The 14810-nt window shown below is 46.1% G+C and overlaps 1 protein-coding gene across 1 annotated transcript in view; it reads left to right on the forward strand.

Annotated features, from left to right (window-relative positions):
• The window catches only part of LOC113406043 (organic solute transporter subunit alpha-like), a 29336-nt gene extending 15831 nt beyond the window's left edge, over positions 1-13505 (forward strand). The window contains exons 4-8 of the mRNA XM_026648196.1: positions 683-841; positions 3250-3361; positions 4134-4280; positions 8691-8796; positions 12391-13505. Coding sequence (XP_026503981.1) covers positions 683-841; positions 3250-3361; positions 4134-4280; positions 8691-8796; positions 12391-12578 — 712 coding nt within the window. The 3' untranslated portion in view covers positions 12579-13505. The remainder of the gene's footprint in view (positions 1-682; positions 842-3249; positions 3362-4133; positions 4281-8690; positions 8797-12390) is intronic.
• The last annotated feature ends 1305 nt before the right edge of the window (positions 13506-14810 follow it).

A 14810-nucleotide genomic window follows, 5' to 3' on the forward strand; every position in this document is an offset into this window, starting at 1 on the left:
CCCACACTCCGTGACACTGGGTCAGACCAAAGGTCCATCTAGCCCAGTATCCTGTCTTCCGACAGTGGCCAGTGCCAGGTGCCCCAGGGGGAATGAACAGATCAGGTAATCATCAAGTGATCCATCTCTTGTCACCCATTCCCAGCTTCTGGCAACAGAGGCTAGAGACACGATCCCTGCCCATGAAATCATAGGCCAATCATAGGCTATATATTTAAAATGAAAATTGTGAAGGCTGAATGTGATTTGCTTACAAGGTTCTGACTGTGTGAGTACCAAGTATGACTGCACTGGTGAGAGCTCAGCCAACAAGTAGAAAAATAGTACAAAAAGCAGAGGCAGCATAGTCTAATGGATAGAGCACTAGGGTGGGAGCCAGGAGCTCCTGCATTCTAATGCTGACTCTCCCACCTACATGTGATGTGGCCTTCGGCAAATCAATTAGTTGCTCTATGTCTCGATTTCCTTCTCTGAAAAATGAAATTAATATTTAACTCAGCCTGCCCTTATAAAGTAATGTTTCTATGCAGTTAGCGCTAAATATTACTATTACTAACAGACTTTAGGAAATGTCAGCATTGCAAATTCCTGTAGTAGGATGGTTAAAGATACATGTCTATGCTGGTATACAAAGAGCACATGCACTTTGTGTATATTTAACCTGATATTTTTTCTCTTGTAGTTTTTTTGCCATTGTGATCCACAAGTTCATGCTGATGATGATTGAAGAGTGTGGAGGTCAAAAGTTATTTCTCAGGAGATTTGAAAATGATCGTTTCAAGATCAGCACAGGTCCCTGCTGTTGCTGTTGCCTTTGCCTCCCTTATGTACACATCACTAGGTGAGTTTCACTTCCGAGCTCCCCAGCTAGAGTACTGGTGTCAGAAACCAGCAACTTAGCAGAGCCACACATACAATTCTGGGTCTTCCCGCTCCAGAGAAAACTTGCACCCGGTGCATTTTGTATGCATTACCTCTGTATCTCATGCTGTCTATTTTAAGGTGTATTATCATTATGGGGCCACATCAAAATTGACTCTTTCAGCTTGTACCATGTGGCTATCCTCCACTGTTTTGGGGTGGAAGGGCTTGGAGTTGGGGACCAGACAATCTCCGTAGTATCATTCTTGGTCAACCCAGCGGACATTCAGGCTTTCAGTGAAAATGAGGCTGTTGCTGGAGTCATGCTGCCAGGGCCACTGGGGTCGGCGGTGCTCGGCCGGGGGCCGGAGCCGCTGGGGCCGGCAGTGCTCGGTCGGGGGCTGGCGGTGCTCGGCCGCGGCCGCTGGGGCTGGCGGTGCTCGGCCAGGGGCCGGGGCCGCTGGGGCCACCGGGGCCAGGGCAGGCCGGAACCAGGGCCGGCGCCCCAGGGCCCGAGCCGAGCCGGGCGGGAGACGCCGGGGCCAGAGCCCCTTGGCCTGGGCCGTCCGGCCGCCGGAGGGAGCCACTCGGCTGGGGGGGCCGGACTGGGCCGCGCCGTGCCCAGCCCCAGCCCCAGCCCACCTGCTGCCTCCCTGTTTCAGGTTTCCCGCGAACATTTGATTCGCGGGAAGCAGGGGAGGGGGAGGAGCAGGGGGGCGGAGCGTTCAGGGGAGGGGGCAGAGTTGGGGCGGGGACTTTGGGGAAGAGGCAGGGGCGGGGAAGGGGTGGAGTTGGGGCGGGGCCGGAGTGTCCTCCTTTTTTTAAATTAAAATATGGTAACCCTACTCCTACCTCTGTAGACCTGTGTTGGGCTCCTTCTCATCGGTACCTAGGGTTGGGAGGCCTTGTCTTCTACTAACTCTTGAGCTCTCTAAGCTTCTTCCAGGACAGAGGATAACTTCTTGAAAATTTCATCCTCCTCTGGCCCCTCCTGCAGGTGTCTCTTGTTTGGTTGAACTTAGCTTTTTTTTAAATAAGAAATAAGGATGGTAGATAGGACAGGCTAGTGCAGATAAGAGTGATAAGGGCCAGGAACAGGGGAAGGTACAGTAACAGGTTTCTATCAGCAACAATTGCTCTGTTGTCACAATTCTCTAAATGCTTGAAAGGGCAAATGCACTAATCGGGTGACCTGTCTCAGCCCATTTCACACTTGTTTGTACCGTTTATAGTTCTATAATTATTTGCGGGAGTAAAATTACCACTGTAATGATGTAATTATGGCTGTATTAATTGAGCAATTATAATAAATCAAGGTTCATTAATATATCACATTACACATTAAATGGCAGCTGGCTGGCTGCTGAGCCTTCATTAGGTAGAGTGTCTGAGGGGCCAAGGGCACAACAGCGAAGACCGAAATAACCAGAGAGAGCGAGAGCTGGGAAATAGATGAGGAATAATAAAGTTGACAAAGAAAAGGGGAGTAGGAGCTGGATCTTGCCCAGTGTGCACTTAGATAGTTCAGCTATATCAGCTTTCATGTATCTGAGAGACAAGTGTCTTTCCCTTTCCTCCCCTCTCCCCGCCCTTTCCTTATGGTATTTTTAAAACAGCATTAAAATCTGAAGGATGTTTTTTGGGTCTGTGATTATGACTCACTGAAGAGAGGGAAGTGTGCACCAGCTGTCCTGAGGGGGCTAGGAAGTGTAGTGGTCGAAGGTGGATGATTTCCTCCAACCTAGGAGGAAAAGTGGATGGCTGTTGAACAGTGTTCATGGAGGAATACTCTGGAAAATGCTGATCCTCTCTCCTGATCCTTCAAAACCCCTGCTTTCCTGGACTACCACAAGATTGGGGGTTCGCTAATAGGAAGGGTGGAATCAGGAAGAAGCCACCATATGTGACATGGTTTTTCTAGACAAGGATTAAAGATCTATGGTAACTTGCCATTAAGTTTAATGCTGGTAGTGAAGCACCAACTTGCCCACTGTAGCAGAAGGTTGGGATAGTATGGCTGCAGTGGAGGAGCTAATGGCATATTTCAGGTGCTAGCTATTTTGCCATTGGCTCCCCAGTAGACTCTAATACATCACCTTTTGCACAGCTCCATTAGTTATTTAACTGCTGCTGCAGAATCAGCAATGGAGCAAAAAACACTATGTTGTGCCTGTTCTGCTAAGTTCGTGTCTACATCTTTCAATATGCTGTGAAAAAACAGAGAATTCTAGACAAGCTACTTAGGTTCTAGAAGATGTTCCTTGCCAGATTTCAGCCATGTACAGTACATATGGAAATGTGGGGCCTCTACTATTTAACAATATCTAGTGAAGTGTTGTTAAGCTTATTAACAAGGTATTGAGCAGTGGTGGTTTTTTGACTTGTCAGACGAACCCTGTTTCTGCTGAAGTTGGGGACCATTCAACTTGCTTTCCTTCGACCTGTGCTAATGTTTCTGTCAATAGTGCTTTGGACCAATGGAAACTACAGCCCTTCTGATGTAAGTAAATATTCTAATCAGCCATTGCTCACTAAGCTTTTACCATTTGGCTTGACAATTAATATCTAAAAGGCCAGGTTTATGTACCAACCAACATCCTATAAACAGTAGACCCAATTCATCATTCCGCTGCATATTGTGCTGTCATTTATACTTGTGCGAACTCAGTGTAAAGTAGCATTGTACATTCACCTTGCACGGCTGCCAGTTGTCATGCAACAAGATAACGCTCACAACATCATGTGTCAGTATAATAATGCCTGCATCTGTAATTTTTACTCCATGCATCTGAAGAAGTGGGTTTTTTACCCACGAACGCTTATGCCCAAATAAATCTGTTAGACTTTAAGGTGCCACCGGACTCCTTGTTGTTTTTGTAAAATATCTTTGAGGCTGCTGGGGGAGACAATTTGTCTTTCAGAAGAAGCCTTTGGTGGGTCATTCTGGGTTTGATCCTGCAAGATGCTGAGCACCGCAATTCCAATTGGTGTTGATGGGAGGGGGACGGTGCTCAGGTCCTGGAAGAATCTAGCTCTTTGTCACCTTCCCAGGTCCTACCAGTTTTGCAAGCCACTGGCTGCTTGGTGAGCAAGTACTGCATTCCATATTATCCCTTCTGTTGGCAGTGTCCTCAGAGCAGTTTCCAGTGCAAATCCCAGAAGCCTCTGTTGTTGATTTCAGCTTTCATAAAAATAGAAACAGGCGTTTTATTTTTTGCATGTTTTCACAGTTGCCAAGTCTTATCCATATGCCTGTTTAACTTGTTTTTTAGTTAACTCCTAATGGAGCTGCAATATGGATTAACTGCTTTGTTGGTGTCCTTACAATCATTGCTCTGTGGCCAATTGGAATCATGTTTCAACAAGTTCGAGTTCTTCTTAACTGTAAGAAGATCATCCCTAAGTTTGCACTTTATGAGGTAAGATTCACATTTCAGTTCAGAATTTGCATTGCTGTTGATATAGAATAACCCAAGTCCTGGGCAGAATTTGGTACGGCTTATTGCTTCTCAGTTCAAAAACTGTAATTTAAAACTTACTGTACAAAGGCACACCCTTTGATTGGTTAAAGATGTAGTTTCTCTTTGAAGTGTTGTTCTTGTTCATGCTCAACTTGTATTAACTTGCATCTGGTGTTTGTATAATGCTGGAGAATTGAAAAATATTTATAATCCATTCTTCCTTGGGCTGTGGGGAAAAAATAGCACATAGCTGAGCTCTCTTTTCTCAGCATAAAGGAAGCCTCATATAGTAGATGGTGTATCCTGTAATACAATGTTAAAATTCTAGTGTGTACTTTACAAGATGGGAAGGGTTCTGGAACTGGGGTGGGGGGTTCTTGTTTCAATTGTTGCAACATGCTGCTGTTTCTGTGATGTTAGTTATTTTTCTTGGCCAGTCTACAAATGAGAATAAGATAATAATAAAAACATTGGTAGGAAACCACTGAATAATAGAGTGGGGCCAGATATGGGCCAGATTTAGTTCTATCCATTTTCAATATTAAAGAAACCCGTGAAAGATACCTCCATCCTCAAGGACTGAGGCAGTGTCCTCTTATTTGGGCCCTGCCATCTGTGGGCATCCCTAGGAGGTGGTGCTGTAAGGCCTTGTTTGTGTTACGTTTTAGTCATCAGTGAAAAACCTTAGTGTAAATGCAATGGCCAGAACTGTAAACCATGACTCACACCTGGGCAGTTTACCTCACTAAGTTGCCCTAGTGCAAGTCACACTAAGTTGTAACTTTAGTGCCCTCGTGGCCAAAATGGAGTCTGGTCTGTAGGCAGCTCTGGCCAAGAAAAGGCGCACGCAGGAACGCAGCAGGGAAAGTCCTTTCCGCCCCAGGGGTACATTGTTCGACACCCCCTGATGTGAACACATGCACACCGGAATAGTACAATGAATACAGGAGAGGAAATATTTATTTACAGAGGGATGAATGGAGAACAACAGGAGGAAAGATGGGGCAGTGGTAAAACAGAGTTACATCTACCACGAGGCCCCACAGGCCCAGCAGTACCACAGTCTGAAAGGGCAGAGACTGAGCACTACACCTGCACTCAGAGATCAGGAGGCCCGGGCAGAGTTCCAGTCTGGCAGTGAGTCTTGGGTGCTCCTGGTCATCTTGGGCACCAGTGAACTTTCCCCAACAAACCCTTCCAGTGCCCTCTTCTGCCACTCTCTGCAAACCCAGACAGAGCGGCAACCTCCCCACTTAGCTAGCTACCGCCTCTCCCCTTATTCCCAATGCAAAGTCACAAGACCCAGTACTCGCAGCCCCATACAGCTCTGGGCAACAGTGATCCTTAGTCCAGCTCCTGTTTCTCAGATGATTCCACCCTGGCATGGTGCTCCTCCTGGCTCCTGTCCTGGGGTGTCCCTGATCGGCCGCTCTGTCCCTGCCAGGCTTCAGGCAGGTTCTTGGCTGCTTCACTGCGTGAGGGCCCACTTGCTGCAGCCCTTCTGTCTGGAGCTACAGACACACATACACCCTGTCGTTTCCCCTCTCTCCATGCCCACCCCCTCAAAACAGAACTTCCTCTTCCTGGAAAAATCAACACTTCCTCCCCTCAGGACAAAGATTTAACAGGGCCATTCTCTCTAAACTGCAAAGGGGTTACGCACTGGTACAGTGTCTACACTGGGGTATACACTCAGTGTAGAGAAGGCTTAGGCCAGTGTACAGCAGGCTGCGTAGTCTCTCTGGCCACATGCTGTCAATGAGGAGGTGCAGCCTGTGTCCATGAGGCACTCACAAGTAGTCAGTACATGTCAGTACATGACCTGAAGGAACAGGTAGGGCAGGCAGCAGCTGGATGCCATCCAGCAACACATGTCAGATATTGCTGTTTGTCTGGCAGGATGGAGATGGCAAAGTTTTTTTTGGATCTGGGACCAGTACAGCTTTAAATTCACTCTGGTTTTTGGGATTTGCACCATCTAACACAGTACAAAAGCAGCATGTAGTTTTTACTGGCTCTTGCTCTCAGGTATAGATCTATATATGATAGTTTTTAGGCTAGTTCCCCCAACCCTATTTAATTGAAGTCAGCCTGTACATTTACTTCAACATGGAATTAAACACGATTTCAAGCTAGTGAGTCACTGATACTCCATATGTGTCCCGTAAATATCTTGGATGCCCACCAAGATATATGGCTAAGAACAGCACAGACTAAGAGGTGTCACACTCTAGAGCACTCTCTCTATTCTGAGATCACATGCATTTGTTTGTTTTTAAAAATTACTTCATTGGGTGATTCATCCTGATGACCTGGATCTGAAATCTGTTCTGCATGATCACAGCTGGCCTTCGCAGCTGATCCTACAACACTTACTTTCAGTAGTTAGACTTACTACCACAAGGAGTCCCATTAAACTCAAGGCACTACTCACAGAAGCGAATATTACACCTCGTATGAAGTGCTTCAGGCCCTTAGATTATAAAATCCTTAGGACAGGAACTATGTCTTTCTCTGTGTCCTGTACACTGTCAGCACTAAACTAGTAAAGACAATAATAATTGAGGTGAATGAGAACATTTTTGTCTTGGAATTTTTATGGGAAATGTATTCATGAGGGAGTTCAGATCATTTTAACCTATGCAATGGATTTTATAATCTTATATTGAACCACAGATTTTCTTTCCCTCCTCCACCCTTATCAGTTCCTGAGAAAGTAGTTGAATGCTATTCTGTCCTCACTGGCCTTAAAGAATTTCTTAATTTTTACATCTGTTTACTGATTACTTTGTGGGCAGGGCTGCTAAGACAGCGAACACTCTGCACTAAATGTATGCAAAGCTCAGTTTTCCTGACCGATTTCAAAAATGCTCTGGTCACACACCAACTAGAGACACGGGCTCAGAACGAACTCCCGAGTGAGACGCTGACTAGCACAGGGGGAAAGTTCTCAGGTCAGGAACAGGGCAAGAAAAGTTCAAGGGAGCAGGCTGTGTTTCTACCCTGCTTTAAGAAGAATTTATACACAAAATGCCAGATTTACAAGGGTATTTAGGTGCATAAAGATGCAGATAGGCACCTAATGGGGTTTTCAAAAGCACCTAAGCAGGCCAGGTGCCTACAATGGCTTCAATGGGAGTTAGGCACCTAGGCCCAGATTTTAAACGTGTTGCCCATTGACTGTCAATGGGATTTAGACTTGTGTGTGTCTAAATCCCTTTTGAAAATGAGAGCTAGGCTCCTAAATCAATTAGATTTTGCAACATTGTGCACAGCAGTGCCTAAATACCTTTAAAAATCTGGGCCCTAATCTGTTTAGGCATGTCTGTGAATCCCACCGGGCACCTATCTGCATCTTTATTCACGTATACAACTTTATAAAGCTGGTCCACAGAATTTAGTCCAAACTTACTCCCTTCCTGACGTATTGGCTTTATTGGTTACTCAAACGACAACAATGCAAACACATCACCCTGCCCTTTCTTCCCCAGCTTGGCTTTCCTAGAGATCCACTGCAAAGACATCTCTGTCCTAGAATCTAGTTTCTTCTGCACCAAAAGCCACTTCCCTTATAACTAGGGGACAGTTTAAGAGTCACCCCTGCCACAGTGAGTTAGCAGGAATCAGTCAGCATCTCTCTGCTCTGTGTGTGTGTGTGTGTGTGTGTGTTCCAACACCTCATAAGAGAATAGGGCAACAGAAGAATGTTGCCCCCTTGTTAGAGGTGGGTACAAATTAATAATTACAAGGCTGGTAAGACTCCATTTTTCTTATGTTTTATTCTGATATGAAGCAGTAAATATTGATTGTTACCCCAAATGGAAGCCTCACAGCTATTGCATCTTTGGACCGAAGAGCTGGGGTCAAGCCTTTTTTACAGCTAGGAAGTTTGATTTAATTTTCAAGCTGTGAGCCATATTGCCTTCACCAAAAGATTTATTCTGCAGGGGAGGCAGGCTTAGGGTAGGAGATGAGGAGAGGAGAGAGACAAGGTGGAAGAGGATTTTTATATTCTTCATGAAAGCAAGATCACTGTGCTGAGATCAGGGCCGGCTCTGGCTTTTTTGCCGCCCCAGGCAAAAAAGGCTCCGGACGCAGGGCGGCGAGCCCCGGCGGGGGCTCCGCTCTCCCCCCCACGGCCGGGGGGAGGGCGCCGGGGGGGGGGGGGCGCCCAGAGTGCTGGGGGGAGGGCGGCGAGCCCGGCTGTGGCCCCGCTCTCCCCGGCGGCCGGAGCGCCGCGCCGCCCCCCTCCAGGTGCCGCCCCAAGCACCAGCTTGGTTGCCTGGTGCCTGGAGCCGGCCCTGGCTGAGATACAGCCCTTTTGTAGTACTGAAGTATCAATCTCCTTTTCTTTGTTTCTTTTCACAGTTTGTCCTCATTCTGAGCCAACTCCAGGCAGCCATCATCAATATCCTGGCTCTGCAAGGAATTATTCCCTGTGCACCACCTCTGGCTTCTTTAGCAAGAGGAGCGTGTAGGTTCTTTTGGAGGGCTGTAGAGTAGGGGAGGGTTATTTTTTTAAATGTATAAAGGCCTGGAAATCAGTGTTGCCAACGCTTTCGATTTTAATGGTGTCTTGTGAAATTTTGGCATTTCCCTTAAACATCTGTTTCCTGGCATCTTGCAGTTACATGAGCATTTCAACTTTCCCAGAAAAATCTTTCTATCTCTCCTGGTTATAGAGATAAGTGATAATGACTCAGAAACCAGATGTCAAAGAAAAAAATCCAACACATATCAGGATTAAAAATCATGAGATTTAAAAAAAAAAACTTTCTCATGGTTTTTTTGGGGCCCATCTTATGATTTTTGAATGCTTGAATTGGCAATACTGTACGTTTTGAAAAATGACTAGTGATTTTTAGTGTCTAACTTGAGATGTGTTAAAGCGTCTGATCTCATAAAGTACTGAACATCAAGCCTTTGAAAATTAGGCCCCTTCAAAGGTTTCTGAAATTGGACACCCACAAATCTATTGGGAGGTAAAGTATGCATTTACTAAAGTGCTTTCATGAGCAACAAAGCACTTTACAGAGATATGAACTCCAAAACAGTGAGAATTAAGGAGCTGATCCTACAAGGTATTGTGTGTGCCATCGTGCCCCCCCACTCCCATCTTCCCCCCACAATTCTCATTTCTTTTCTTTCTGTGGGGAGATAAATCATTTAGGCTGTCAGCCTGTTAAACTCGGTTGGGAGGCTGGAAAGACATGAGATGGGCATCGTTAGGCTGGAAAGTGTTAATGGCTGCCATCAGCGGGTTCTTTGATCTATAGACAATTACGGAGGCACTTGAAGCTGTGACTCTGCTAACCAGATGCCAGGGGCGTGGTGTGTCCCCCATTTCCCCCCTTTTGTTTTTTTACCATTTTCTGCTCTTTGATGCCTAGAATATTCCCTGAAATTTTGGAATTGATCAGATGTGGTGTTCAAAAGTTACCATAGTACAGACAAATACCACTCAGTTGAGTGTTAGGCCATGTCTACACTATGGGCGCTACAGCAGCACAGCTATGGTGCTGCAGCCCCATAGTGTAGACCAGTGGTGCCCAAACTTTTCCTGTCATCCATCTCCCACCCCACGCCGGTAATGGAATCTGTCCACACCCCTCCCCACTCCATTACTGCACAATTGGTTCAGCAAAGGAGCTGGGGCTGAAGGTGGAGCTGGGGGCAGAACTGGAGATGGGGGGAGGAGCTGGGCTAGAGGTGGATGTGGCCTCAGGGCAGAGAACGAATGATGGCAGAGCTGGGCTGGGGCCAGAGCATGGTGTGGAGTGGAGCTGTGGCTGGCACTGGAGATGGCCTGGGGGTGGAGCAGGACTGGGTGGCTCTCCCTCCCTGCCCCCCCACGGGGGCTGGCCTGGGCCTGCCACTCACCCCTCTAAACGTTCCTCTGTGCCCCCCTAGGGGGGCGAGTGTGACGGACTTTCCCAGGGTGCACCTGGAACTGGGGTATCGCTGAGCCTTCTGTATCACCAGCCTGGGCTTCCTCACTCACTGTGATGCTGGGACAAGCTGCAGACCCCTCCAGATCCTGCACTTACACAGACATTCACAGACAGAGACACCCCCATCTGCTGTTACATGAATGCTTCTCCTAGCCACTCATGGACTGACAATAGAGTGGCTCCAGTCAGTCCCCCCACTAGCTCCCCAGCCTAGGACCCAAGAGCTGTACCGTCTTGCTCTGGTCAAAAGCCTGACCAGTGTAAGTTTATTTCCCAGTCCACCCCTCCCTCAGTGTGGAGAGGACAATGTACCAACCCCTGTTCCTGAGCGGATTTCCCTTTTGCACTTCAAGCAACACACTGTTTTAGGTAAAAAATATAAAACAGATTTATTAACTTCAGAAAGAGAGATTTGAAGTGCTTGTAAGTGATAACATACAAATCAAAATTGGTTACCTAAGGGGAAAAAAAAACAAAATCGCAGGCTAAGTTCTATACACTAGACCGGATTTGAATCAATCAGTGTCTCACCCTGATGGTACAAACAGTCCACCAATCTTCCATACACAGGCTAGAAATCCCTTCAGACTGGGACCACATCCCCAGTTCAGTCTTTGTTCCTAAGGTGTTTCCATGTGTTTGTTGTAGGAGGAGTGAGGCCCAGTGATGATGTCACTTCCCCCTTGTATAGCTTCTTCCATGTGGAGGGAAATTCTTTGTTCCAAGCAAAGTCCCAGCACAGTTTGTACAGTAAAGTACAGGCACAAGATGGAGTCCAGTGTCACATGATATAGTCATATGCCCTTGCATGCGTGGATGAGTCATAGCAAGGGCCATTACCCATATTCTGGCTAGAATGTTCACAGGAAAGTCCATTGGGAAAGCTTTTCCCCTGGCCCATTGTGTTTATTGATCGGCCCTTACCTTGAATAGTCCATTCACAATGTATTGGCTAGATTGGATGTAAACTACTTTATGGGTGTTACCTAGGAGTAACCACATTTGAAATACTGGCCCATAGTCAATATTCATAACTTCAGATACAAAAATGATACATGCATACAAATAGGATAATCATAATCAGCAAACCATACCTTTTCCATTGACACCTTACATGACATATTTTGTACAAGATTTGTTGCAATTATATAACGCTGGTGAATATGGGGGCACCAAGGTGGTACTTTGGAGTACAGAATGTCACAGCGTGCCCCATAGATTGGCGACCACTGGTGTAGATGCTTCCTACAGTGATGGAAAAGGATTTTCTATTGCTGTCGGTCATCTACCTGCCTCAATGGTGATAGCTAGATCGATGGAAGAATTGTTCCAATAACAAGGCTGCATCTACTTCAGGGGCTAAGTTGGCATAAGTAGGGCGCTCGGGGCTGTAGATTTTTCACATCCCTGAGCTCCATAGCTAAGTGTAAACCAGGCTTTAGACCTTCTTCACTCCCATCTCCCAGCAGTGTAACCCTGAACCAAGGCTCCCAACTTTAACTCCACCCAGAAATGGGAGGCAGTAGCACCAGTCTCATCCTTGGAAGGAGCCAGGAACAAGGAACCTTCCCCTCACCCTCCCCAAGCCAACACTTGCTAGGGAGGGGGGAGGCCTGGGCATCCAGGAGATGTGCTGATTCAACACATCCCAAGGCAACTTTTGCCTACAGAGCTTCTGTGGATCTTTGGCAGCTTAGACTGCAAGTCCTGGCTACCCTCTGCAGGAGTGTACCCACCTGGGCTACAACAGCCACTTGCTGGCTTAGGAGGAAGCTGCTTCCCTTGCATAGGTGCTGGCTCCATGAGTGCTCCAGGGCTAAAGCATCCTTGGGGAAAAAAATAGTGGGTGCTCAGCACCCACCAGCCACAGCTGTTTGGTGGCACCGCTGATCAGCTGTTTGGCAGCTGTGGGGAGGCTCTCAGGGGAGGGCAGACAGCAGCAGGCGGGCAGGGACCCCCAGGGGAAGGGTTGAAGTGGGGGCAGGGCCTTGGGGCAGAACAGGGGTGGAGCACCCTCAGGGAAAAATAAAAGTCCGTGCCTATGCCCTTTGGGCAAATGGGGATGAGTTAAACCTACTGTTCTTCCCCAATTCTGACATGATTTCTTTTTTTGCCAGATATGAACCAACAGCTTCTCATAATGGAAATGTTTCTGATAACACTGATCTCAAGGGTGGTGTATAGGAAAAGATATGATGATCTGGAACTTCCAGGGTGCACTGACCAGGAAACTAGCGACAACAAACAGAACACCAAGATCAACCTAAATGGCAAAGTTATTGAAGATGGAACCCACAATGTTTAGAAGATGGATGGATGTGCTGTTTTGTGAGAGCTGGGACAATACTTGTAGCCCAACTCAGCTTGCCCATGGCAAGATCCTGACTAATGTATATGCTTTACTTGAGGAGACGTCCATTGCAACTTTTATATCCTTATACTGCAAATAGCAGATATTCAAACTGGAACAGCTTCTGGTATAAATTCATGTGACCTGGATAGAAAGGACCAAAAAGTGGGAGGATAAACCTCCTTATTTTCAGAGATATATACACCGAGTGAGAGATTTCAGTCTCCATATAATTTCATGCAGTTGTCAGACAGTTTGGGTCCCATCAGCTTGTTTGAACCCTGCAGTGTAAATGTGAAGTGATGTAATACTGTATTGCACACATTACGGTGTTTATACAATGCAGCAACACTGGAGACTCACTCTCTTTTTTGTTTTTTCCTCATTTCATGTAGCCACCTCTGTGTTTGGAGCTCTCTCCCTGGTCCAACACCTCAGGTGCCCACCCTCTCTTTATTCAAATCCCTCCTCAAAACTCTCACTCTTCTCACTAAGCCCGAAACAGCTAACATACCTCAGTAAATATATCTTCTCAAACCCCACCACATCCTGCATGCGATATCCACCTCAATAGATGATAAGCTCTTTGGGTGAGGGCTGTCACTTTTTCCTGTCTTTTTTTATACCAGTGATTCTCAGTCTTTCCAGACTACTGTACCCCTTTCAGGAGTCTGATTTGTCTTGCATACCCCAAGTTTCATTTCACTTAAAATTATTTGCTTGCGATACTGGACATAAAAATACAGAAGTGTCACAGCACACTATTACTGAAAAATTGCTTACTTTCTCATTTGTCTGTATAAAATTTAAGTGTGGATTGACCTCGCTATTGCTTTTTATGTAGCCAGTTGTAAAACTAGGCAAATACCTGGATGATTTGATGTACCCCTTGCAAGACCTCTGTGTACCCTCAGAGGTAAGCGTGTGCCTGGTTGAGAACCACTGTTTTATACCAGTAAGCACACAGTAACCATTCATGACTATTTAATAATAGCTACCAATAGTCCTCCCCATGGGAGGCAGTGTGATCCAATGGATCAGGCATGGGACTGGGAGGCAGGAGAGGTGGGTTATGTTCTGTGCTCTGCCACTGACCTGCTGTGCCTTAGTGTCCCCATCTGTAAAATGGGGATAATGATACTTAACTATCTTTGTGAAGCGCTTTGAGATAATGTATACAATTTTTTTCTATAAAGCTAAGTATTTTTATTAAAAGGAATCATTTTCAAAGAATTGCTCCCTTCTCGCCCCCCCAATCCTGAGCCATCCTGAAGCCCACTAGGGACAGGGGTTCTCAAACTTTTTTTGCTGGGCCCCCCTTTGAAAATATTTCAAGCTCTGATGTCCCTCCCCCCATACCATGCCACCCTTATTTCTGCACTGCTGCTTACTTCAGAGCTGGGCACCTTGCCAGCAGATACCACTCTCATGACCCACCACAATAGTCTTGTGACCCCCTTTTGGGTCGGGACCCCCAGTTTAAGAAACACTGCACTAAGACTTAGACTGTTTTTAGACTTGTTGGTACAAATACTGCCATCATTGACACCCATTGATTAGCCTCATTCCAATGAATTTCCATCTATTGTAAGGGGTCCCTGGAAATCCAGTGTTCTTGGAGGAGGCTAATTGCTCCATTTTGGTTCGATATAACTTCGATGTAATGTTTAGTAAGCTGTCAGGAGTTGAGTGTGTTCTGGCTTCTCTAGTTCACATTGGGCATTGATGCTTTGGCCATATGTACACTAGGAAAATGTATCTGTTTTAAATACATGATATCAGATATGACTTAGCTTCTAGATTCTCCCTCTAAGGTTAATCATAACCAGCTTACACCTTTTAAACACGATTGTACTTGTCCATGCTATGTACCAAAGCATGTTTAACATCTTGTTATTTAACACGTTTTCTAACGTGATGTATTTTCCAAGTGTAGACAAGGCCATAGATACTTAACCACAGCAATTAGCAATAGTTACTCCCATAGTTGTAATCTAATACCTATCCACATAAAATGGCATTTGCTAGTGTTTTATAATGGCTGGCTGTGACTTCATGGGACCCCACATGGGGAAAATAGACTATTTAGAGCCAACAAGTCTTCTCATGAATTGGGGTTGGAAACAGTTTAATTGCTAGTGCAAATGGGACAAAATCATTTTCAAAAGTCATGCTTTTTCTCTAATG

This window comes from Terrapene carolina, unplaced genomic scaffold (genome assembly GCF_002925995.2).
Source record: "Terrapene carolina triunguis isolate 2854851 unplaced genomic scaffold, T_m_triunguis-2.0 Scaffold22, whole genome shotgun sequence".
NCBI lineage: Eukaryota > Metazoa > Chordata > Testudines > Emydidae > Terrapene > Terrapene triunguis.